General features: G+C 33.9%; 1 protein-coding gene across 1 annotated transcript; it reads right to left on the reverse strand.

Moving 5' to 3' along the window:
• Window positions 1-3,116: 3,116 nt before the first annotated feature.
• LOC128217908 (cyclic nucleotide-gated channel rod photoreceptor subunit alpha-like) lies at window positions 3,117-23,989 on the reverse strand. Its single transcript, XM_052925363.1, has 20 exons — window positions 23,913-23,989; window positions 23,345-23,531; window positions 18,998-19,072; window positions 18,407-18,484; window positions 16,789-16,896; window positions 16,125-16,275; window positions 15,759-15,840; window positions 15,435-15,599; window positions 13,574-13,652; window positions 13,067-13,185; window positions 12,706-12,798; window positions 12,303-12,399; window positions 10,795-10,941; window positions 10,369-10,478; window positions 9,845-9,914; window positions 8,600-8,655; window positions 7,979-8,133; window positions 7,546-7,604; window positions 6,168-6,203; window positions 3,117-5,814 (listed from the first exon to the last, which is right to left on the reverse strand). Exons 1-20 carry the CDS (start codon window positions 23,957-23,959, stop codon window positions 5,173-5,175), a joined length of 2,556 nt encoding a protein of 851 aa, XP_052781323.1. The 5' UTR covers window positions 23,960-23,989; the 3' UTR covers window positions 3,117-5,172.
• Window positions 23,990-24,302: the final 313 nt, after the last annotated feature.

Consider the following 24,302-nt stretch of genomic DNA (forward strand, 5'->3'; position numbering starts at 1 on the left):
GGTTAATTAACTACCAATGTCAAAGTCACTGTTACCAAAACAGAAAGTAGAGCAGACTTAAACCTTTCTATGGTATGAAATATTTTAAGTTTTGTGTGTCCTATATTGGCCCATCAAAGTGTATAGGAATGGTTTATGGAGACCTTTTATAGGATTGCGTGAACATGGTCACTGTTACTAAAAAAAGGATGGTTAGTAAATATTTATTTCAGACAAATTTGATTTATTGTGACGAAACTTGGTATGTAGGAAGAGTGTATCGAACATGGTCACTGTTACTGTATCGACACCTTTTAAAGCCCCTAAGTGTCAAGGTCAAGGTCACTTTTACTACAAAAAACTAACGTCAAACTAACATATGGTACCAAAACTTCAAGTAAGGTTTGACAAACATTGACTAAACATGGTAGGAAGAGTTTATAGACTACTTGGGATTGCGTCTTGGCATCTGGGTAGGGCAGCCGCAAACTTACCTAGAGGGTATCGAATTTTAAGTAAGGTTTGAAATATAGTAACCAAATTTGGAATATAGTAAACTTTTATGGGGACCTTTAATGGGATTTTACCCTGGGACCTTTAGGTCAAGGTCAAGGTCACTGTTACTTCAAATAGAAAAACAGTTGCAACTGAATCTCACAACGAAGGCTTAATTTCTTCAGTCATTCAAAACCTGGTTTCGTCGGATTATAACGTTTCTTGTTATATCAATTGTGTTAGTGTTTCCAAATACTTAGAATATTTGGATTGTGAAATATTGATTAAGTTGTATATATAGTATGGAGTAGGGAATAGTGTTCAAGTGATTCAATTTGAACTCATTGACAAAATATCTGACCGAAATCTTCGTTTTGTTTAAAAAAAAAAACACTATTAAAATATTCATTTTCTTTCGCGGAAAGGAAAATAAACGTTAATGCACCTATCTATATATGCTCCGATGGAGCCGGAGGTATTCCAATCATAAACTCTATTTAAAAAAATAACAATTTGGCGATTTTCTATTTAAGGGTGGTGATCACATCGGGCCTGTCCAAAACCTTCTGTCGGAAATCACTCACTGTCTAAAATCGTCTGCATACTTCTCCCATTGCACCAAGCAAAGTATTGATTAACGCTTACAACTAATATACAACGTCTGCATATTATCTTATAATACGAAAATCATTTCTTTACAATATGCTTTATGTGACATGGTTACACATAATTATTGTTATTTATTGGCAAATGTGTACCACACGAGTAGTGATTTATTATGCAGACGTACTCCCAAAACGGAAGCGAACCAAGCCAGAAGTACCAGCTGCATTATGCGCATCTAGATTATAATAACCTTGAACATAAAACAGTCCTGATCATACAATAATTTATAAAAAGGTTTTGCTTAATGAAAGAAGTCATTACAACTCTAATACAGGTAGGATTTGGTGTTCTAAATGATATGACGTACATCATAAACAGTGAACCATTTCCTAAAACATTCTATTTTGATATCGGAAAGCGAAATTGTTAAATAAACTCTTGGTTTTACATGCTGTAAATAAATTCTTCTTTTATATGTTCATAACCTTGGTTTAATGGTCTAATTGTGTACAAACCCAGTCTTTATTTTCTATATTTTTAAATGAATGCACTTACATGAATTCCAATGTTGATTGATCATTTACATTTGAAAATACGGAAAATTTCATGATTAAAACATAACACCTCTATGGTCGGTCTGATAGTAAATGTTTTGTAATATGTACATGGAATATTTCAATTATAGACATTCATTTCTTAAATCACTTTGTATAGTAAACTTATATGAAACAACTCACACTTGTACCGGTAGTAGCTAATATTCAGCATGTAACGTCGTCAACAACAACACGAAATGTTGTACATCTGACTATTGTGTTGTTTTGTTTTTTTGAAAATCTGCGAAGTTTGCGCTGACATTTTTCCTTAGCTTTTATTTGATAGGATTTTTAAACTCTACATTAAATTTTACAGTGTGTGTATACCACGTGACAAATTGCGTCATAAATGCTACGTCGGAAGGCAGCATTTTGCTTCGAATGAATACTTTAAACAAAGATAGCTTCACCTTTTCTTCACCATTTTAAATGAATCATAGCACAGTCTACGCCGCTTACGGAGCTCCGCTTCGGTGTTTTACCAGAGATTGATAGAGTCTAGTTTCTTAAAACACTTCGACACACCTTTTCACAAAACGGCATTTTGACGGAGCACTGTTAAAATATTATTTTATAAACAGGTTTGTCGAAGTGTTTGATGAAACTACCCACTTTTTCAAACTCCGGTAATAAAACGAAGGCGTGGCTTTTTAAGCGGCACAAACTGCCCTTTGTTTCATTTAAAATGATTTAGTAAAAGAAAAGTTATCTTTGTTTTAAGTCTTCATTTTAAGCAAAGTGTTGCCTTTTGACGTAGAATATATGACGTAATCTATTACATGGTACACACACACACTGATTCAAATCACGCAACGATAACTAGCAGAAACCGAACTGTAGTTGAAACACGAACATGAAGACACACATCCATGATAGACTCCATTCCTCATTGCTGCTGTAAATTTGATGGAATTAAAAGCTTTTAGCCTATCGCTTGATATAATGCTTTCACTATATCGATAAATCGGTCTAACATCCGATAAGTACTTTTTGTTTACGTGGTACAAAATTTTTGTCTAGAAATGTAATTGTTTAAATGACGACAAGAGGAATCACTCTGTTATCGACTTCATAAAATACGGCTTCTCTAAACAGCATTCGGAACACCTCGGCCATTTGTATCGAAAACAACCTCGGATGTATGCTGGTACATCATTCGAAGAAGTTTGTAACATTTTGCATTATATCATTAATTAAATGTAGTGTTTTTGCTTGTCTTTGTAGTTCAAGTTTAATTTATTGTCAGTGAAGCGTATTATTGCAAACATAATTAAGATTCCCAAGAGTAAAGTCATTAAGTTTAACTGCCAAATTAAAATTACTACGCGATCTGCATACATGTAGTTAAATGTACCGATTTCGGACATTGTCAGCCGTCCATATACATATACAAGGTTGTTTTCGATAAAAATGGCCGTATGCTCTAAACATGTTGTAATAATCAATATGTACTCTTTATTTCCACTTTTCAGTAATTATACATATAAGGTCATTGGCATGTTAAATGAGTAGATAAAATAAATATAAATTTGTGAACAAAACAAAATAGAATGGTATGCAATAAAACATGTAAACACAATAGCAAGAAATCAACAGAAAACGAATTTCTATAACATCAATTTCGAAAACAGTTACAAACCCCTAAGTCACCCATAATCAAGGCTTATCGAAGCTCGAAATATAAACCATGAACCAGGTTACATTTACATAAGTTGGGGTATTTTCGATGCAACTGTCATCTTTGCACTTAACCAATGATATACAAAGATATAGTTATAACATATTTTACACATTCATTTTGTCAATATCCTATCTTTAAAAGTACTAATCAACTGCAGAAGAATTTTGAAAATGTAAGTATAAGAATTGACCGCGTCATTCCGTGTCTTCATGCTGAAGAAACCCAGTAAGGTATATGAGAAAAAACGAGCTTTATGGAATTGGCAGACGTACTCTCCTGCGTTCATACAGCATGAACACATACAAAAGTGTGATCCTTATATAAACACATACGACGAGATAGTTGGTCGGTAAAGATAAAATGCGTTACAGGATCTGTGAATAATTAATACTGTTACATACTTGTGACTTCATATTTAGATGTGAAAACTGACTACATTAAAACTTGTGTCTTACATGAGGATGATTCAATGTTTTTTATCTAATCGGTTAACAAGCAAAATAACACAAAGCCAATATTCACAAATTAGATCACTGCTCATGCTGATCATCCTCGGCACCCCATCGTATCATAACCTATATAATACCCTGGGCAAATCAGCTGTAAATATGTCGTACTCATGAATAATTAATAAGGTGACATCCAGCCGCTTGATTGGCCGCATGAGATACTCCGCATGCGGTGCGGAAATGGCTGAGATGTTACGGATGTAATCTCGGTTCGAAATAATCCAATGAGATCACGGCTTACAAATCGTTTAGGCGGGATGTTGTTAAATATGCCGATTGCTTTTCACAAATGAGATTCTTTCTATTTTGTTATCGGCTATTTTATTGGTCGGAAAATGCTTATGAATAGATTTACGAAGTTTCCCTAGCAAATTTGCCCAGGGAACCATATAGGTTATGATACGCTGGGGTGCCGAGGATAATGCTGACGTGACGTGTCGAATTGTCTAATTTCCGACTTCAGATGACTAATCGTTTCAAAAGTTACAATGTCATCATATGTACCATTTTCAGTAAAGACATTCTCAAAACATATTTTAAGAGCATAGATAAATTAAAATGTCTTAGTTAAAAAGAAATAGAGACATAACCGTATAATTATGTTAGCACCAGAACTGTTTACAAACAGAAAAAACAGGTGTGTAGATTATAGTGAGCACCATACAATCATTAAACTAGTCGTCTCCAAGTTTAAAGAGTCTCGCTAAGGTTTATGTGAAATGCACTTTTTTGTATGACGAAATCAAGTGTGGCAAGTCATTAGGAATGTTAAAATACCAAAAGCTTTAACCCTTCAGCAAATGCTGATATTTGCTAAATCGTTTTCAAGACCACAATTTTTATAAGCGTTAATAAGGTGTTTTCAAATGCATAACCGGGAAAACTAATTATTGGTCCCAAAACATGAGCGAGTCCCTTAAAGTAGTTTTACAAGCTATCCTTTGCAATGGAATACATTTAATTGTATCGTACTACTTAGAGTTTTACAATAATCAGACGTCATATCGTTAGGTTATACAAGACAACGGGATGCAAATGTTAACTGATAACTTCATAATAACGAATGTAAAAGGAACCAATATAATTATGTAGAAGCATCACATATCGATCTTCAGTCCGTTCATATGCATGAATTATTTCAGAAATTGAAATCACAATAATCAGAAAGAAAAAAACAAACTCATATGCTTAATGGAAACGTTAAACGAATTTCTTTCACTCCACTTATTTCTGGATCACCATAAACATGTTCATATGATGACTGGTCTGAAGCAGTGAGGTATGCGTCCGACAAATCTATAGGCATTCACTTCCTTTTAACACAAAGTTCACGTTCATCTTGATCAGACATAACGTCTTTGTCTCGTACTAAACCTGGTCTATTTTGGTAAAGTTCAGATCTGTTTGATGTTGATGCTGTCCTTTCATGTGTAGAACCATTGTGCCTTTCAATTGCAGGAGCCCTGTTTTGGAAAGGCAAATTAGTCATTGATAATGAAGTATAGTGGGGATAAGCCTCGTGACCTTGTTTTTGTTTGGGCGAAGACGGTCTTTCAAAATACACAGGCTCTCGTGATGTATTTGGCTCCGACGAGCAGACGTGTTTCAGAGTTTGGCACTTTTCTGACAGAATATTTCTAGGAAATTCTGTTTCACTGTTTCTTTTTAGGTTAAACGTTCGCCATGCATGGTGTCTTATGCTTTGTGGACGATGTTCACTAGTTTCAGCCGAACAATTTTGGCAGGATTCAGAATTATTATGATTTATAAATTGGCCATTCGTTTGCTGTTCATTTGGGTGTCTATGTCCGAATGTTTGAGAGCGTTTCGGCAATTCTTCGTTCCTTAGCCGAAATAATAGGTCTTTGGATTTCAGCCGAGCAATTTTGTTTCTCAGCTTCAAAATTACCGTATCCCTAAACTTTATTTCGTTGATTAGAGATTCATTCTACAACGAGAAAAACAATATTATAAAAGATTGATTAGCGTCGGTAGCCTAGCCATTTACAAAGGATCTCTGAATTTAAACATGTATTAAGCAACAAAAGTTCAAATGATCACTACAAAAATGCAAATACTTACATACGAACAGAAATGTAAGTGTTCTATCTTATTAGTTGTACTCACATGTTTGTATAAAGATTTGTTATATTTGTGTCTCTCCCGGTAAATTATGCTCTGTACATTGCATGTTCTTTTGTTTTAAAATAACCTCATTCTTAATATGTACTTCCTTGTTTCATACACGCATTTGTAACTGAAGCCAATATTTAGATAATCAAACAGGATCATTCTACGTACCTGCTTCTGCAATGCAGCGGTCCTTTCCTTTGTGGCCTAAAATGTATACTTATTTTGTCAGAAGCAAAATATATACGGCATCCTATGAACAATTGATTGAATTTTATGTTGTTGGTACTCCGATATAATTTAAAAGGCTATATAGGTAAAGAATTTGCACATTTATACAGAATCCAGTCATACCAATAAAGCATTGAAGTCTACAGGGACAGGCCCAATAGCTTTAACATAACAAAAATCCTCTCTCAACGCACAAGAATCAAAGCAAAACAAAAACTAGACCAGTTACGAACAACTTAACAAGGAAACTAACACATTACACAACTAACAACATATCATTATTTATTATTTTCTTGACAAGTATCAAGTCCGATTTAAATTGAAACAAATAAACACAAATACAAAATGCAATAATTTAATCAGTTTTATAATGAATTTAGTTCATTTAGTATTGCACCTTCGGACATACTTTGCTTCTATTATTTCATTGTGTGCATACATTAAATGACATTTCAGGAAGAAATACTGGAAGTATCACGATGATATCTCTACAAATGCGTTCGATATGTGTGAGCAAGTAAGACCATGCAATGCGCATTTTGAAAAATAAACTCGGCGTCTCACACATGCCTTCATAACGAAATAAGTTTTTTGAAAGAAAAAAAATCAGTATTTTTAACGAATCGAGCGGTTTGAATCATACATTGTGAATACAGTAGATATATAAGTCGGAGAGAAAGCAGTGCATGTTTGCTTAAGAAGCATGGATTAAGAATCTTTCATATATCATCAAAATTGTTTTCGCCAAAGACAATCCTTATAAAGAAAGAAGTGCGGAAGAATTAAAACTTATTGAACAAATAATTATTTTGGCCGTTTTATTAATATAACTCAATTTAAAATACTTATGGCCGATGACCGAAAATCGGACAGGGCAGCTGGTATTTGAAAGAGGTGTGTGCAATAATTTGCATAATAGACCATTAAACGATCGGCACTAGGGTGTGTTTAAATTACAAGGATACTCCAAATTTTGCTTGGTAAGCTTTGCAAAAAATGGCAGAAAGCACTTAAACATACATGATGCTGGAAATTTCAATTTATTTTTTAATGAATTCCGGTGAAGGGTGACCGTGGGGACAGTAGGTACACGTTTATCTTAGAATGACTGCAATATGATACAACTCAGCTAGCGAGTGGGGAAATTAACACCAATCACCTGGCATCAACATGTACCATAATCATAAATTGCCCGGCAAAATGATAATAGTATATTAAGTTAAACATCTGAGACTTTATAGCTATATATACTGCCTGACAAATGCTCAGTGTTCGCATTATAACATATGATACTTTGAAAGACCGAAGTTCTACATACCACGCTGTCAAACTGCTTCACTTCATCCAAAACAGATTTTAACTCGCGCATGTCGTCCTCTGAAAAAGGACACGTTACACGTTAGATATAAAGATAATTACTCACAATTACTAAATGAGCGAAGAGCAGAGTCACATACATAACACATGCATCTTCAGTATGTTACTCTGCTTTTAGTTTATTTACAGTATTCTATTTTCGTTTCAGTATTTTCAGCATGTTATTTTCGGTATGTGATGTTCGTTATAGAAATTTCGACATGTTATTTTCTGAATATTATTTACTTACATTTGTTATTTTCAAGGAAAACAGTATGCAAATGGTTTACAATACTAACGCTTAACACTAATGGTTGTTATGTCACAAAATCAAGGCACAATGTACGCTTTATCAAGTATGAATTGAAAAGATTTCATAAATTGTTTCCCCTTACGTCTGCCTGCAATAAGCCTCTTGAAGTTTTCAGACTGGATTACGTCTAGAAATTTGCGAGAAGATCTACCGAAAGTGCCAATGGAGTCGGTGATAGTATCTGGAACAGATGGCTCATCAATGCTACCGGGATGCATATCTTTTGTTTTCTTATACCTGTGAAAATACATGAGAACACAATGGAAACAACAGTGACAAGGCCATCGGCAATAGGTCTGTGTTTAGTACTGTTTACAGGGGGAAAATTGAAGATTTGAATTTGCTGTACTCTTTCCGACTAAAGAAAAACACGAGAATTGGACATTGAATTATGCTTGTTTGTCTAAAGACACTATAGTTATACCAACATATCGCACACCATTTTAAAGGTAATTGACTCTTCTTTCCCTGTCACTTATTTAAAAATGGATCGTTTATATGTTGGTTAAGAAATTGGCATAAAACTGGACTCTACCGTGAAATCGGGTAAGTTTGAGTTACATACCTTGTTTCTTTTTTGTATATCAAAGACACTAAATATTTTCAGATGTGTTGTTTATCTCATTGTATGTACCCAAAATGGTTTAAAACAACATTTTAGTGACAAACAGTGATTCAGATGCCTGTGAATTTAGAGGCTTACCTTTTATATGCTATTTCTTCAAGTATTCGTTTGGCATTTGGATATTCGGTCAGAGCCTTTTAAAATAGCAAAACAATACGTGTAAATCAGTCCCATTTTGTTGCATCAAACATGGCATGTAATTAATGTTGAAACAGCTACTAATAAAATGGAACATATCTGCGAATGTTATGTGAAATGTATTTGTAAGAACTTTCGTAATTTGCTCATCAATATATAAAATATACGATATATAAGCTACACGACTATGAAAAGTTTTACAGATGTATGTGACGTCATCGGCGAAAATGTATCCTGATGCCATTTTCACAAAGCACCAATAATTTTGCCCCCAACAACGGAAAGATTTTACCTTCAGGTATTTCGATTATTTTCTTCAAACAAATATAAAGTTAATTCTAATTCTCAATCCTTTTAAACAAAACTAGGTTTCAGGTAACTGCTCATCATCATACGTAGCTTCCCAGACTTCGTAGGATTGATGTGTTATATATTTTCAGCTGAAGATTTCATGAGCAAGAAGAAACTTGTATTATAAATACAATCTAGCATTACTCACGTATCATATTTGATATTTTTGATTAACCAAATGCTTTGAGCATGGTGACAGTGATTTTGCTTTTTAGGTTTTGTCATTTTGCTTGATTCGAAATTATCACTCCACTCAGTAAAAACGCGATCTTTTAGCATCGATAACACATGTAAGCTTATATATGAAATAATTATATAGATAAAATATAACATAAACATTAAACCTATCTCAAACCGAAACCGAAAAGTGTCCAAATTAAATGGCCATATTGTGTTGCTATATCCAGCAGCTAAATGTGTGTGATGGCACGGTTCAGTCCAAAGACAGTTGTGAGAGTGATCACCTTTATGTGTTTAGCTAAAATGATTATTTACTGGGGAGATAAGGGATTTTATATGATTTATGAATACAGCATGTGTTGAGGTATTCACGTTGTTCTTTAAACGAGGTTCGGTCAAGTGATTTAAATACGAAGCAAATTTGTGACGAAGTGTAAACTAAATAAAGACCCTTTTTGAAAATATGTCAAATAAGCTGATTGTCTGTTGATGAGAAACAATGCCTCGCAAACACAAACGCCTTTTCTCTACCAGAGGACTCATTTTGCTGATGACGTCACATATCATGCACTATGGTCTGAAGATATGATGGACAAAGGTTAAAAGGCGCCTTTTTTAAATTTATTTTCTTCAAACTGACAAACATATACCTACCGACATGAGATCTCTACGAGAAAGGCGTAATAACTCTGAATAACCGACAGCCCTGACATCTGCCGTCCGTCTGAAAAATCATTGTGTACAACTATGTGTATGCAGACTTTTGATTACATTGATTGAATTACAGTTCTAAGGCCTCTCCATATTGCTCTCTCGTTTCCAGGGGAAACGGATGGTAGCCTTTTCTTTATTAACATGTTAAACATAAATTCATTGGATACTACAAATGTGCTCGCTCGGACGTTTCATAACACATCTGTATTCATTCAGACGTTTGATAATATAATTATATTTGTTCGATCAGACGTATGATAAAACATCTGTATTCATTCAGACGTTTGATAATATAATTATATTTGTTCAATCAGAGGTATGATAATACATATGTATTCATTCAGACGTCTGATAATACATCTTTGTCCGTTCGGTATTTATGTCTGGCAAAGGATTTATGGTGGTAATTGTACAATAAGTCTATATATTGCCTTGACCAAAAATAATTTCGATCATTAAAGTACCTGTTATGTCCTTCGTCTATTTTAAGCAAGCTGATTTCACCAAAGTATGAGCCTGGGGAAAGGGTTGTAAGGTACGTCCTTTTTCCGACCACATGATTTGAAACGAGTATCTATAAAGGTTTGGTTAATCAATTGTAAATTAGACGTATTATCATTGCTAAAAACTATAGACTTTATGTCAGAAATCTACACGAAAACGAAAGTCAAAAGCATTCAATTAGTTACCTATATTTGTAAAAAATATCGTATACACTGCAGACGTCAAAATGACTAATTACAATCACTACTTATATGGAGAATCAAGAACCTTTTCAGAAGGTCAAGGAATTAACATTTATTGTTCTGATTGTCAAACGCTGAAAACATTGTTGTATTGCACATTACGCAATTATGTATTAATGTAATATATCATGTTTGTGACAATACCTCAACCTTTCCATGATTGACAATAAACATCTCCTTTCCAACCTCGCCCGTGCGACAAATGTAATCCCCGGGACTGTACACTTGGGGCCTCAGCTTCAGAACAAGCTCTCGAAGTAAACCTTCTTCACACTCTTCGAAAATCTTTACCTGTAAAAGAAAGTTTAGTTCTTGTAACCTGTTCGCTCATTCGCAAACAATTGGAAAGTTTGGTTGTGAATTATAAATGTTTGTGGTTGTCAGTTGCCGACCAGTCGATACGCGATTATAATAACTTTTCAAGATCATTTCGCGAGATTCTTCGGTAGTCTATTTACGAATGGAATCATCTTCTTTTAGAATACAACATAATACGAGTACTGGTAAACAGTTTGGTTGATTGGTAACTGGCGCCAAGTCAACTGTGAATAGGTTTTTATGCCATTGGAATTTTCGAATTTGTGTGCAAAAACTGATATTAATTAGACAATAGTGATCAATAGAACCATCCACCAAACATTCAGAATTTCATTGTGTTTGTTCTTTTGTCCAGTCTTTAGCAAGTGTAACATATTCATCCTGTTTTATGTGTTGTAGTGTAATTTGGAGTTAAAGTGACACTCTTATTCAAAATCAATACATACACGTGTATAACAAACATAATTTTTGAGTGACAAAATACTAACTAAATAATGCATTTATGGAAATATCAATTACTGATAACAAATTGTAACCGTGTATATAATAGCTGAAAACACAAAAATATTAAATGATTGGTGAGTGCTAAAAGATTTACTATGATCTATTATCGTTTCATAAGGTAGAAATACCATGTTTTCTGCACTTTTATTTCAAATAAAACTCGGTTCCCTCCATAAGAACCATTGTTTTTGACATTTATTCAGCCGTTTTGATATATTAAAACAATTGTTTTAATTGTGGTAAATATTTTTTGGAGTAAGACTGCATCTTAAAATATATTTTTTTATTTAGCCTATCTCTTTAAATGGAAATAATATGGACAAATAGTGACTTAAAATGATGTTTGATTGAATGAGAATAATCAACAAAAAGTAACAAAATATGTTGTTTGGAAAGTGTCAAGAATATTGGCACCTTCTTGTTACATATTTTGTTATGATTTTCTTTAAATGACACACTTTTGAGCTTTAATTATATTATTAAACGTTTTAAAAGTTCCTTTTTCTGGTCTTTTAAACAAAAATTGCATCGTGGCTATTCATTAACATAACTCACAGCACTGAAAAAGATGTCTTCAAATAACTATTAATTCGAATATGATATATGGAATTGTCTTTTTTTAATATATAGGTTTTTGTGCAAAATGGTTCGGAATTATCTTCTTTTCAATTTAAACCTTTCACATATTCAAATGAAATGTAATTCTATGATAAGGTTTTGGAAGTCGTATTATATACGTGAATAATATTGTGGTTTCCTCTCCTTTTGACGTCTGAAACAATTTATCAACTCGGACAAGTAGCCCGTTCTGTATACTTAAGATAACTGACCTTCTTTAGCGTTTCTAGATGAACATTGATCGCTATCTCTGTTCTAAGGCGATCAGGAAGCATGTGAAGCAAAGAAGGTTCATCGATGGACTGTGCTCTGAAAACAGTTTTGAACAAATATTAACATTATAAAACAGTATAGAGGGTACTTGAGAGTTTGTGAATGTAGAAAATTAAGATTGATATCATTTATACTGGTATGGTTGATGGAAGTGATGCTCATTGTTGACGGCATTGTTTTGTTTTAAGTTGTTGTGTGCTGTATGATAAGTACTTGGTTCGAAATTAAGTGAGCTCTTTCACAACACCGCAAACGATCGCAACGTGTCGATTACAATACAACCATTTAGAGTATTTTGTGGATACATGGATTGGTAAGCTTGAGAACTACTTGTTATATTACCTGTTCCACGTGTAGTCCGCCCATTTCTTAACCCTGCTCTGCAGTTTCTCATCTACGTTACGGTGCTGCATGTATGACTTGATCTGGTCCATTCTGAAAGCGAACATATCGTTGAAGTTTCCAATGTTCTGTTCAAATCTTCAATACATGGGTACTGAAAGTTGGTCCTTTTGATCATCATTAACTGGTTCAAGGAGTTCGTGATCATGTCTAATCATTACTTGTCGGTAATATGTGTATTCAGCATGATTCTGAGCATAATCTAATATATTATCTTAATAAAGCTGAAGTTACTTATAGGATTTTATCTTAAATGGTTACAAAAGAGACAAACATTAAGGAGCAATTTAAAAGTTGAAACCTGGACTGAAATTCTGTTCTTGTAGCATTCATATTGCTTATAACGTCGCCTACGTTTCCAACAACTGCCGCAAACACAAACATGCCAACCAAAAACGTGACGCCAGTGAAGACGAACTCCTGTAATAAAAGAAATAATGTGACGTCGTTGGCGAAAAGGGGTCCTGTTGAGGTATTCATGTTATCGATGATTATTCTTAACCAAGTGATAGGATTAAATAACAAATAATATAACAGCTTACACAACTGAACTACAAACAGTTTTCACAAATATTTCAAAACACTTTCTTAAAAAGGTCATATCCCTTTTTCCCAGTTCTATGGAGTTCCTTCATGTTTTTTTTTGTTATTTTTATTTTGTAATATGATCATAAATCATAAATACAATGCAACAAAGACAGATTATGCAATGATTTATCTTTATTTACAAATATCTTGTAATGTTTTACAATGAGTAATACCCGGTCTGTCTCCTGTATATGAAGTTTTTTTTTATAATAATTCATACCAGGTCTGTCTCCGGAGGTGGTCTTTCTCCGATGGTTGTAAGGGTCATCAAAGACCAGTAGGTGACCCTAATATATTTCCTAAAAATCAACAAATGATATTAATAAATAATGCATTATACATAGTTTACACTTTTGGGCTATATGACAATCTGATAACGATGATAAGACATGGTTTAAACCTTCTTAAGGCGATCTTTGTCAGACGTCTGTCTTTTAATGACTTTAACGTAAATGTACCCTGTAAGACTCGTGTTCCAGTGAACTCGAGTTCCACGGACCGTTCAAAGGCGGTTATATTCCGATCATTTATCGGTAAAGCCATTTTGATGCATGTGTGTCTGTTTATTATGTTTGTATTTGTGTATGCGGTATTTGTGTCTCTATTTCATTGTCGTTTTGGACTTGTCTTGTGCCCCTTATATTTTTGAAAAATCGATTGTTGGGCTCGTCCCTGTAGTTTTCATTGCATTGATGTGATCATATTGTTTAAATCAATGATGCCATGAAAACAACTGGAACAAGCCCAGTAGTCAAACATTTATATATAAACTTGTTTAAAGAAAATGGTATTCATTGAACAAGAGGCTCGTTTTATCATTTTGTCATTAAATGAAGGGAACCACCGTGGAACCTTAAGTCATGTTTGGTTTGAACAGGATAGTTGTGAAGTTTTAAGGTAGGGTCAGTTAATATTTCATACTTTGTGATTTAAAATTGTTATAAATACTAGGTGTTAGCTTATACTATGGATTGATATTTAATCCGGGATATGCTGCATAAGTGTATATATGCAAAACAAACATAAACTCACATTCTGTCCATGTTGTAAAAACTGAGGAGAAAGCTTGAAATTCCCAGAAGCGTTTATTAAGCATGGATAAACGATACAAATGATACCGTTTCCAATATTTATACGTTCCCTTATACAATGTATGTTTTATAGCTCAAGTTTCAAAATTTTCTATAAGGATAACTTAAAGAAGGACGAAACATGAGTGTCATGACCTTTACCATTGGTTACTGACATCTTGCTACATCAATTAGAGAAAAGATATACACTGATTACAGTCCTATGAGAATGTAAATAATTATTATAATGATATGAAACTTTTCAATACCCGACATTCATACACAATTAGTTGCATTAGTTTTGAATTTTGAACAATGACCCTTTAGTGTGACCTTGAATTTTGAACAATGACCCTTTAGTGTGACCTTGAATTTTGAACAATGACCCTTTAGTGTGACCTTGAATTTTGAACAATGACCCTTTAGTGTACCCTTGAATTTTGAACAATGACCCTTTAGTGTGACCTTGACCTTTGACCTACAGCCATGGGTAGTGTTGGGAATCGGTTGCAATTTTACTATCGATGATCGGTTCCACTCAAGTAACCGATTATCGATAGTACAATCGGTTTTTAAAATACTAGATAGTACCTGAGTTGTAGTTTTATTCGTGTACAGTATTAAACTCTTAATCATTATATGCATATACCTTATGTCTATAATTGAAGTTATTAAGTGTTGTTGTATAAAAAGTAGTTCATTTTCTTGCTCATTGAGGCTTTCATCAGCCATTTTGTTAAAGATAACATCTGAACACTTACTAATATTTATTTTTTTCGATAATCGATTATAACTAAATACTATCGATTGTCGCCGATTTCAGGCCCAACCAATCGATTTTCGATTATAATCGATCATCGGAACATCACTAAGTAGCATATACGAGGTCATTGTTAAGGTAACTAATTCGTATACGTAAATCATGTTCGAACAAAAAACTAAGATTTAAGCAATATTGATGGTTTACATTTTGATTACAAATAACACCAAAGTGTTTTCCGTAAAACACACCTTGAAAATACGCCATATTCAGTTCCATTAGGATAAACCCAGTGATTGGTCCCCAGTCCTTCAAACTCCGAGACAAGGTAGTAAAAACAACCAATCCAGTGGATGACCACCCACAGGTTCAACGACAGTTTGAAAGTCCGGACGAGGTTGGGATTTCGCGTTCGACTGAAAACGTGTTAAGCTTTCTTTGTAAAATCATGCGACAATTTTATAATTCCGTTTTTTATAATGTTGGAATAGTGAAAACAAAAAGGTGGTATTACAGAAAATACCCAAAAGAATGCATGACCATAATTGTAAAGATACACATTAAAAAATATATACCTGTCTGTAAGGTCAAAGAACCTGACCATCGTTCGGTACTTCAGCAGTCTGGACGCTCTTACTAACAGGATATGCAGTTTTCCTTATGTAAAAATAAACAAACAATATTCATATGATGGACATTACCTTTGAATATCAAAGAAAACGTTTTTTTTTTAATTCACAGCTTATGGAAAATTATCAAGTGAAAAATGAGCGTTTACAAACATGAAATAATAATTGTGTAAACAAAGCAACAGGTAATCTAACAAATGTGTTCAGAGGATTTGGTATCATTATGAAACTTAAGCATTTAACTTAATATGTACATTTATTTGTCGATTTGAAAAGTCCATTGATACGAAAACAAACGCAATTTACACCTACCTGGTATAAACGAGTCCATATCAAAAAATAAAAAGTTACAGGACACACTGATGAAACTGTACAAATAACCCACAGGAAGAACGGAAATGACGTCAATCATGAACTTCCGGCTGTTTATGTACTGGTTCCTTATTTGGTCAGGATTCAAGACCTTAAAGAAGAACGATATTGATTCCTCAAGTTTCAACACAATTTTAATATTATAAAAAATAAACATAGTTTACAATAACTTGCCATGTACATTCTGTTTAAGAGTGACCATTAAACAAAAGCAGGCTTATGAACAGATATATTTTAAAGTAGAAATGAATTAATTCATGGTAAAGGAGGACTTCCCCAAAATATATTAAGCACAAAACGTTTTATGTATCACGTTTTACTTAGCCAAGTACTTGCTTACACTTGATTATATAAACCTGGCTGTATTCGATAACCACCTTAGGTTTCACTTAATTTATAACTGGAATCTAATTGTTTGATTGGAACGTGGAATGAGGCGTGTCTAAGGGGGGGGTATAAGTACTATATGGAAAACGCCCCATAGCATTGTTTATTATTATTATATTTAATTTCATTTTCTTTAAATGTCTCATAACAATAAATTGGATTTGTCCTATATGAATGATGATATTTACTGAGGTTTGAGTTTCTGATATAAACTCACCAAACAGCCGTCCTCATAGAACGAAATGCGAAAATTTACGACTATGTCGACGAGGAATAAGACGTCTCCTATCGTGTCTAATAGTGAAAAGACTGATTTCTCGGTAGCCTGAAAGAGTATATGAATATGAAAACAATGTCTCGATTATGTAGACAAATTTCATTATTTAGTTCAGTGGCGCAAAGATCGAATCCCACCTCACAAACATACAAACCCACACTCAAGAAACAATCACTGTATTTTCATATATATTTATTATTTTAATGTTTGCAACTGCCTTGGCACAGCCAGTTTTACAGGTGGAAGAGATGAACCTTATCGTTCGAAAACTCAATCTTACACTTTTCCAAACGGTTAACACAAAATCTTTAGGATAAAAATAATAACATTGTATAACACTTAAGTTGCCTATGCTTTCGTCAAAGAAATCTGACAATGATGACAGAATGTGATGTTTGTCTGCGGACGTTGAGCACTTGAAACTACTCTGTCAGTTTATATAGAATGGTTTACTTAATTTTTCATTGTTTTGCCTGATGAGGGTTGTATATTATGCAATGTTGTAGTTATTGATGCATGTTGGGACAAGTGTGATGTTGTGGCAATACAAACTAGTTTAAGCCTAAAGTAGTTCCGTGTTCAAGTGAACTCGTGTTTTACTGACCGTTCCAAGGTGGTAACCCCACCATTTATTGATTATAAGTATCTTCCATGGCCGAGAGTGTAAGATAGGTTCATTCCGACCCGAGTGTAAGGTGTTTTGCGGAAACGAGGTTTACCGAGTTTCAGCAAAACACCCTGCGCGAGGTTCGGGATGAACCTATCTTATACGAGCGGCTATGGTAGATGCTTTTTCTCCCACCTCAGTTAAACAAAATTAAGTAAAAATGTATTTTTTGCTGGAACTCTTTTTTGCTTAGTGAAAATCATTGCGTATGGATATGCGATAGCACGTGGTTGTCATGGATATACGCGCAGTGATCAAGTTAATGTTAACAGTCAAATCGGTCTTTTTAAATAGTTTTAAGGAGAATGAAGCATTATTTCTTTAATGGTGCCTGAAAACTGTTTTATGGTGACAATTGAAGCGTTCTAAATATTACCATAAGACAAGATTTCCTTGATGCTACTGACGACAGTCTTCAACAAGGGAGGTAATTACAATGTGGTAAAAGGAGTTCCATACGGGCATTTTATCTTCGCCCGTGGGCAAGATAAGAATATCTAGTATGGTTAAATTATTGGATCTACTTATCTGAGGTGGGAGAAAAAGTTATCTACTACGAGCATTCTACGTACAAATTGTAGCAATCTGACATTAGGTTGTATTTAATGTTTTAAGACCGATCTTGTTTTTGTACATAACTGATTGCTTTTTGCCGTTTGAATTAATGTCACTACAACCTTGTTGTATATTTTCATGGAAATGATTCGAAAACTCATGTTCCTAACATTTGTCTGAATCAAGCTCAGTACGACCACCATGCACATTATATATCAAGATAAATATAAAGAAACATAAGAATGATGATTCCTACTGCATATATTTCATATCTATAAATATTTCTTATTTACGCCTTCATAAACTTTGATTATCCTCATAACAAATCATACAAACCTGGTCCCTCATTTCCTTGAAGGCAACTCGGAGTACAATAACGGTGACATTATAAACAATTGCCATTGTTACGACTCCCTGGAAGATAACAAATCAAGTCAAGTGAAATAACGATACAATTATGTTAAATCAAGTAGTATGATCATCCATATATCACGCGATTTACCAAGGCATTTAACGTAACGTACAAACATCGAAAGTTTTGGACATATTTTATATGGCTCTCAACGCATGTTTCCGTGAACGAAATGAAACAATGTTTTCGGTTTATCGACCTTTAAACCTAGTTTCTAATCTAATTTTTGACTGGCTGGATTTTGTCTCTCCTAGAAAATGTTTTAGCCAATCTCAATTTTGTTGGGCCAGACACAAGTCCAGATACAAGCATTTAGATTTAACACACATATTGAAATGTGCATCATAGCGAACAATTACATTGTAGTTCATTTGCCATAAAAATTATGTTCTTGGGAATGTAACCGGAAACAAAACAGCCATAATTCGCCTGAAGTTATACGTTTTTCGTTGACCAACAAATCCGCTATATATGCAAAAGTAATTCGTTTTCAATGTTTATTACCGATCACTTACCATCCAGTAATAAATGAAAACTCCATCTGGATCGAGAATGATGTCTGACAGCTTTAGGTCTTCAAATCCGCTTTTCTGGAAAAGGATTGTACAATTTAAGGCAATGGTAGGTCAAGATGATATAGTCCATTAAAATTATGTTGTACATACTATGTGTACACATAAATACTCACAAGGGATGCTGAAGTCCATTTGTGGACCCATCAATAGTCACAAGAAAGACATAGTCCATATATGTACTCATACATTATCACAAGAATGATATTCTTATGATAATATATGATAATATGATAAATTCCATATGTTTACACATAAATACTCACAAGGGATGCTGAAGTCCATTTGTGGACCCATCAATAGTCACAAGAAAGACATAGTCCATATATGTACTCATACACTATCACAAGAAATGATAAATTCCATATGTGTACACATAAATACTCACACGGGATGCTGTAGTCCATTTGTGGACTCATCAATGATTACAAGAAAGGATCACGATTCGCGACATGTGGGGGATACCCACAGGCTGCATGACATCAAAGTTGTACTCGACATAAAATACTAGAAATTAACATTATCAGCGTCAGTTTTGCATTCCCCCCGATACTTTGTAAACGATTCAAATTCTTTCCGACTTGCATGCATAAATTTCTACGCGTTTGATTTCGCGTTGTATCATGGCAATGCTGTATACTTGTCTCCCACAAAAACTTGAAAACAAATTAATGAGGTTAAATTAATTAACTGTACTGTAAACAGGATAGCTTTTATTGATCGAATAACATGCATATTTTCCACATACACTTGTCATTTCTATATTTGTGTATAATAGTTTTGTATGAGTACTGAATGTTGTACATATCTGACCATTTAAACCTGAAATATTGCATGAAGGAGACAATAAGAAGATTCCAAAGAACTAATTATGCATCTGTAAATAAGGAGAAAGTACGTAATTAGATAAATTTTAACGCAATCAACCATAATCCAATTTTATGAGCAAGCCCATTGCCATTCTAGCATTTTTAATTGTATGTGTCATTTCGTCGTTCTTAATTTCAGAACTATAAATACCATTTTGATTTAAAATTCCCCTATTCGATGCCTATAAGGATTGATGCATCGGTAATCTCTCTAGAAAGCAATAAAATGCATTTAAATAATTTAGTAACGATAAATGAACTACCTGAAATGCTCAAGAGATTATCAAGTTCATTTGCATGTTCCTTTCCAGATAAAAGTGTTAAAATATATTTGCATAACTGATTTGCCAATTCCTCAATCGGACATCTGGCATAACGCGATCGTCTGGAATGAGACGTCAGTCTAATTCAAACGCAAATATTTGCTTGTAAATGGTATAACTAGATTTGACCTTTATTTTGATTGTTCACAAGCATCAAAGAAGTGTTTGTTTAATTTTGATATCGGGCCTCACAATCTTTTACAAGGCTGTGGAATGTTTCTGACATTTTGATCGAACGTCATTTATAGATAGCAGCGTGAAATTTCGTCTTTGTAATTGATTCATCGAAAGTGATGTCGCGTCACAACCTAGTCATATTTTGTCACGCGAATCATAATAAAAAGCATAGCAAGTATTTATGGCAATTGTCTGTGTTTTTCTTGGAAATAATTAATATGCACGCAATAATTGTACTACTTCCTGATTTGCATATTCTTGCGTTTGCTAGTGACAATCGAGGACTTTTCAAATTTAGAAATCTAAATCGCTCAAATTGAACTCTTACATATGCTAAGAACAGTGTGTGTATACCACTAGATAAAATAATTCATAAATGCTATGTCGGAAGGCAACAATTTGATTCGAATGAAGACTTTAAACAAAGATTACTTTACTTTTTCTTAACCATTTTAAATGAAACATAACGCAGTCGACGCCGCTTACAAAGCCCCGCATTCGATCCTTTACCAGAGTTTGATTGAGGGTTTTGTTTCTAAAAACATTTCGACAAGCCTTTGCACAATACGGCCGTCTGACGGAGCACTGTCAAAACATTATTTTGGAAACAGGTTTGTCGAAGTGTTTGAGGAAACTACTCACCTTATCATAATCCGGTAATGAAACAAAGGCGGGGCTTTTTAAGCGGCAAAAACTGCCTTTTTCATTTAAAATGGTAAAGAAATAGAAAAGTTATCTTTGTTTAAGAATTCATTTAATGCCAAATATTGCCTTCCGACGTAGCGTTTATGACGCAATTTATCACGTAGTATACACAAACTGAAATGTAATAAAATGTTATTAAATGTAAAAATGTAAACAATCTGCAGTCGTTCGTGTGCGTAGAATTTGGCCTTCCTGTCGGCCGCGTTCACATATACATAGTCTTTACTAAAATATCTGGTTCTTATAAAGGTTCAGATTCAATTACATATATCTAGGAACCTGTTGATGCTTGATTATAAGTGTAATTTTTACTGCTATTGTCGATGTCCAGGTTTTCGTGCAATAACGTAAGGTTAATTGACGGCTTGATTATATAGAGGTGGTGGTGGTAGTGGTGGTTGAGTGTTGCGCTTCTGTTTGTTTGGGTTTCAAAAGTTGTTTCTTCTAAAATGCATTGCTTTTACAAGTACAGTTACATTAGTTGTTTGTTATTGTTGCTGTTTTCTTATTACAGAAATATCCGTTGTTAATGTAAGTGACAACGACCAACGGCGTAGCTCTTCCTCTGCCCTAATGCCTGGACTGGTGCGTCATTAGGCCAACTGTTATGTTCACTTTGAATAAAAGTGTATTAACTTTTATTTACTTTAAATGCCAATGTTCCCTGTTGGTCCTAATGCCTGAACTGGCATGTAATATGGCGAGTTATTATGTTCACCTTTCATCTACTTTGAATAAAAGTGTATTTACTTGCATTTACTTTAAATGTCAATGTTCCCCGCTCTTGTGCCAATTTTGGTTTCCTGTCTTTCGTTACCCAGAGGATAGTGCCCCTGAACCCTTCTAGCCATGTGCCTGCACAGCTATTATACTGGCGGAAGTGGAGATAGAAACCCTGTCATTATAGGAACTTCCGTTTTCTTAAAAGAAACATTTGGAATCATTTCTCACGAAATAACTCATGAAATTCTAAGATTCTGAAAATATCAACACACTTAAATTTAGAAGAACATTGCTTATACGTTGTCAGTTCTACCGCGAGATTCGATTGGCACGTTTTTAATGCAATAATTCACAGAAAATGGCGTCTGTGCGTGCCTGGAGGTAGTTTATACATTAAGAAGTTTCGAATGTTTAAACAAACGCGTGCCAATTTGTCATTCAAAGCAAACTCCGCCGCAAACTAGTATAATTCCCTGGGCCTTTAATACAAATCTAATCAATCCAATCCTTAGATGTCCAAATTTCTAATTTAGCCGTAATCCGTCATACTATAGCATTCTATGTGTCAATCAGGCGTTCACGTTTACACGCTGAGCTTGAGGTTAATAATAAGAAAGCGGAATTTAATTGTCAAGAGTTATATACAATGACATCCAACCCGTCGTATTTTCATTCGAAAAAAGAAAATATTTAATCAATCGTATGTAGTATGGTTGAATATTTGTAGTAATTTAGAAATGAAAAGTACTTTTGAAATAAGGCTGATATCAATCAGATCATTTTGTTAATAATGTATTGAGTATGTCATTGAAAACACATAAATGCCCTTAACTTTGAAAAATATAATACCTTATACTTATCACAAGTAATGACTGAATGTTTTAAATGAAAAGGTAATACGGTTTGTTTGAAATTGATAAAACCTGTATGGTCGAAAATCATTAGTTAGAACCCTTAAATAATTTAAATGGCAAAATATGTAGTTTCTGGGTTATGTTTTTATAATTTATAGTTGCGGTGAAGAACAGCTTCAATGGTTTTTTGGCAAGTTATTCGACGTAACCTGAAAAGTTTGACAATACAAACTGTATTATCTTATTCATTCCTTTAGTTGACCATCAACAAATCCAATGGTCAAATTGTTTCTAAGACCCTGAACGTTGCAATGTTTCCCACATAGCATTGTTGAAGTTTAAAAAATAACCAAACATTGTGGAGTAAAAATAATCCTATGTTTTTAGACAGCCGTCATAGATGTCTTTGTAGTATCGCAGGATAGTGCCTACTGTAAATAAATGAATATTTTTTCGATGGCCAATTGCAACGTCTCGTAAACTAACTTTGTAAATGTATGTCGAAAAAATGAGTTAAACAATCGCGTTATTTTTGACCACGAATATTACCGAAAATAGCATTTCAAATTTGCTATTCTACAACCCAAACCGTAGAAGTTGTAACTTTTTCAAACTTGAACAACTAGTGAATGCTTCTACCTTTGAAGAAGACGACCACCGGTTGCCCAATTCTCCGTCCGGTTGGTCCTCCTCAGTTTCCGGTCTTTTTCGTCGCCTATCCTGGGTAACTTCATCAGCGGATGGCTTTGTCGCTTCATCGGTGTTCGTATCATCGTCGTCGGCATCGTCGGACTGTATCCGCTGACGGTCAATGGTTCCTGTATTTCTGAAAGCGAAAAATAATTAAATAGTTGAATATATGTGGGCTTTGTGGGTTAGTGCTTCATCATTGTCATTAACGTCACCTTCTCGCTTTCATCGTTTAAACCTCCACTTCTTCTGCTGTGCATGCACTTGATGCTATTTTGTGGTTACATCGTTTATTGTCTTTCATTACTATGGGGTTGATAATTATAATTATTATGCGCAATGGTCAACTATTGATAGAGTCGTATGTGATGTTGTCCTTCCTAATTTTTTGTGTTGATTTTAATAGTAATGAATGCAGCCTGGTCAGGTCATTTTGAAAAAAATAATCTTTAATTAAAATCATGACTTGTTATATTTTAATATTCTTTATTTAAAGGGATAAACATAACTTACTTACACATTGTTGCAATAGTGAGCAATCCATTTAGTTCTTTTATCCGTCATCTTTTAATAATTCTCACAAAGCATGATCAAATCGCTACCACTGAAGCCTTTATTGGATATCCCGTTTTCATTTTTATACAAAATTATAAAAGTCGTAAATTATGTCCGTGATAAACAAAGGATTGATATTTATGGTTTTTATGATTTGATAAAGAAAACAGTGCACTTAAGAGGTTGATATTTCAAAGGGTACTTGTGCAACTGGTTTCTAATACTTACATAATATTTTAAAAATCATTTTACTCATTTGTCATGACATAAGGTGGATGTTTATGTCCAATACTTCCTGTTTTATTTTGAAAGCTTATTTCATTAATTTAATATAGACGATATATCGTTTTTG

This window comes from Mya arenaria, chromosome 14, assembly GCF_026914265.1.
Source record: "Mya arenaria isolate MELC-2E11 chromosome 14, ASM2691426v1".
Taxonomy (NCBI): Eukaryota; Metazoa; Mollusca; class Bivalvia; order Myida; family Myidae; genus Mya; species Mya arenaria.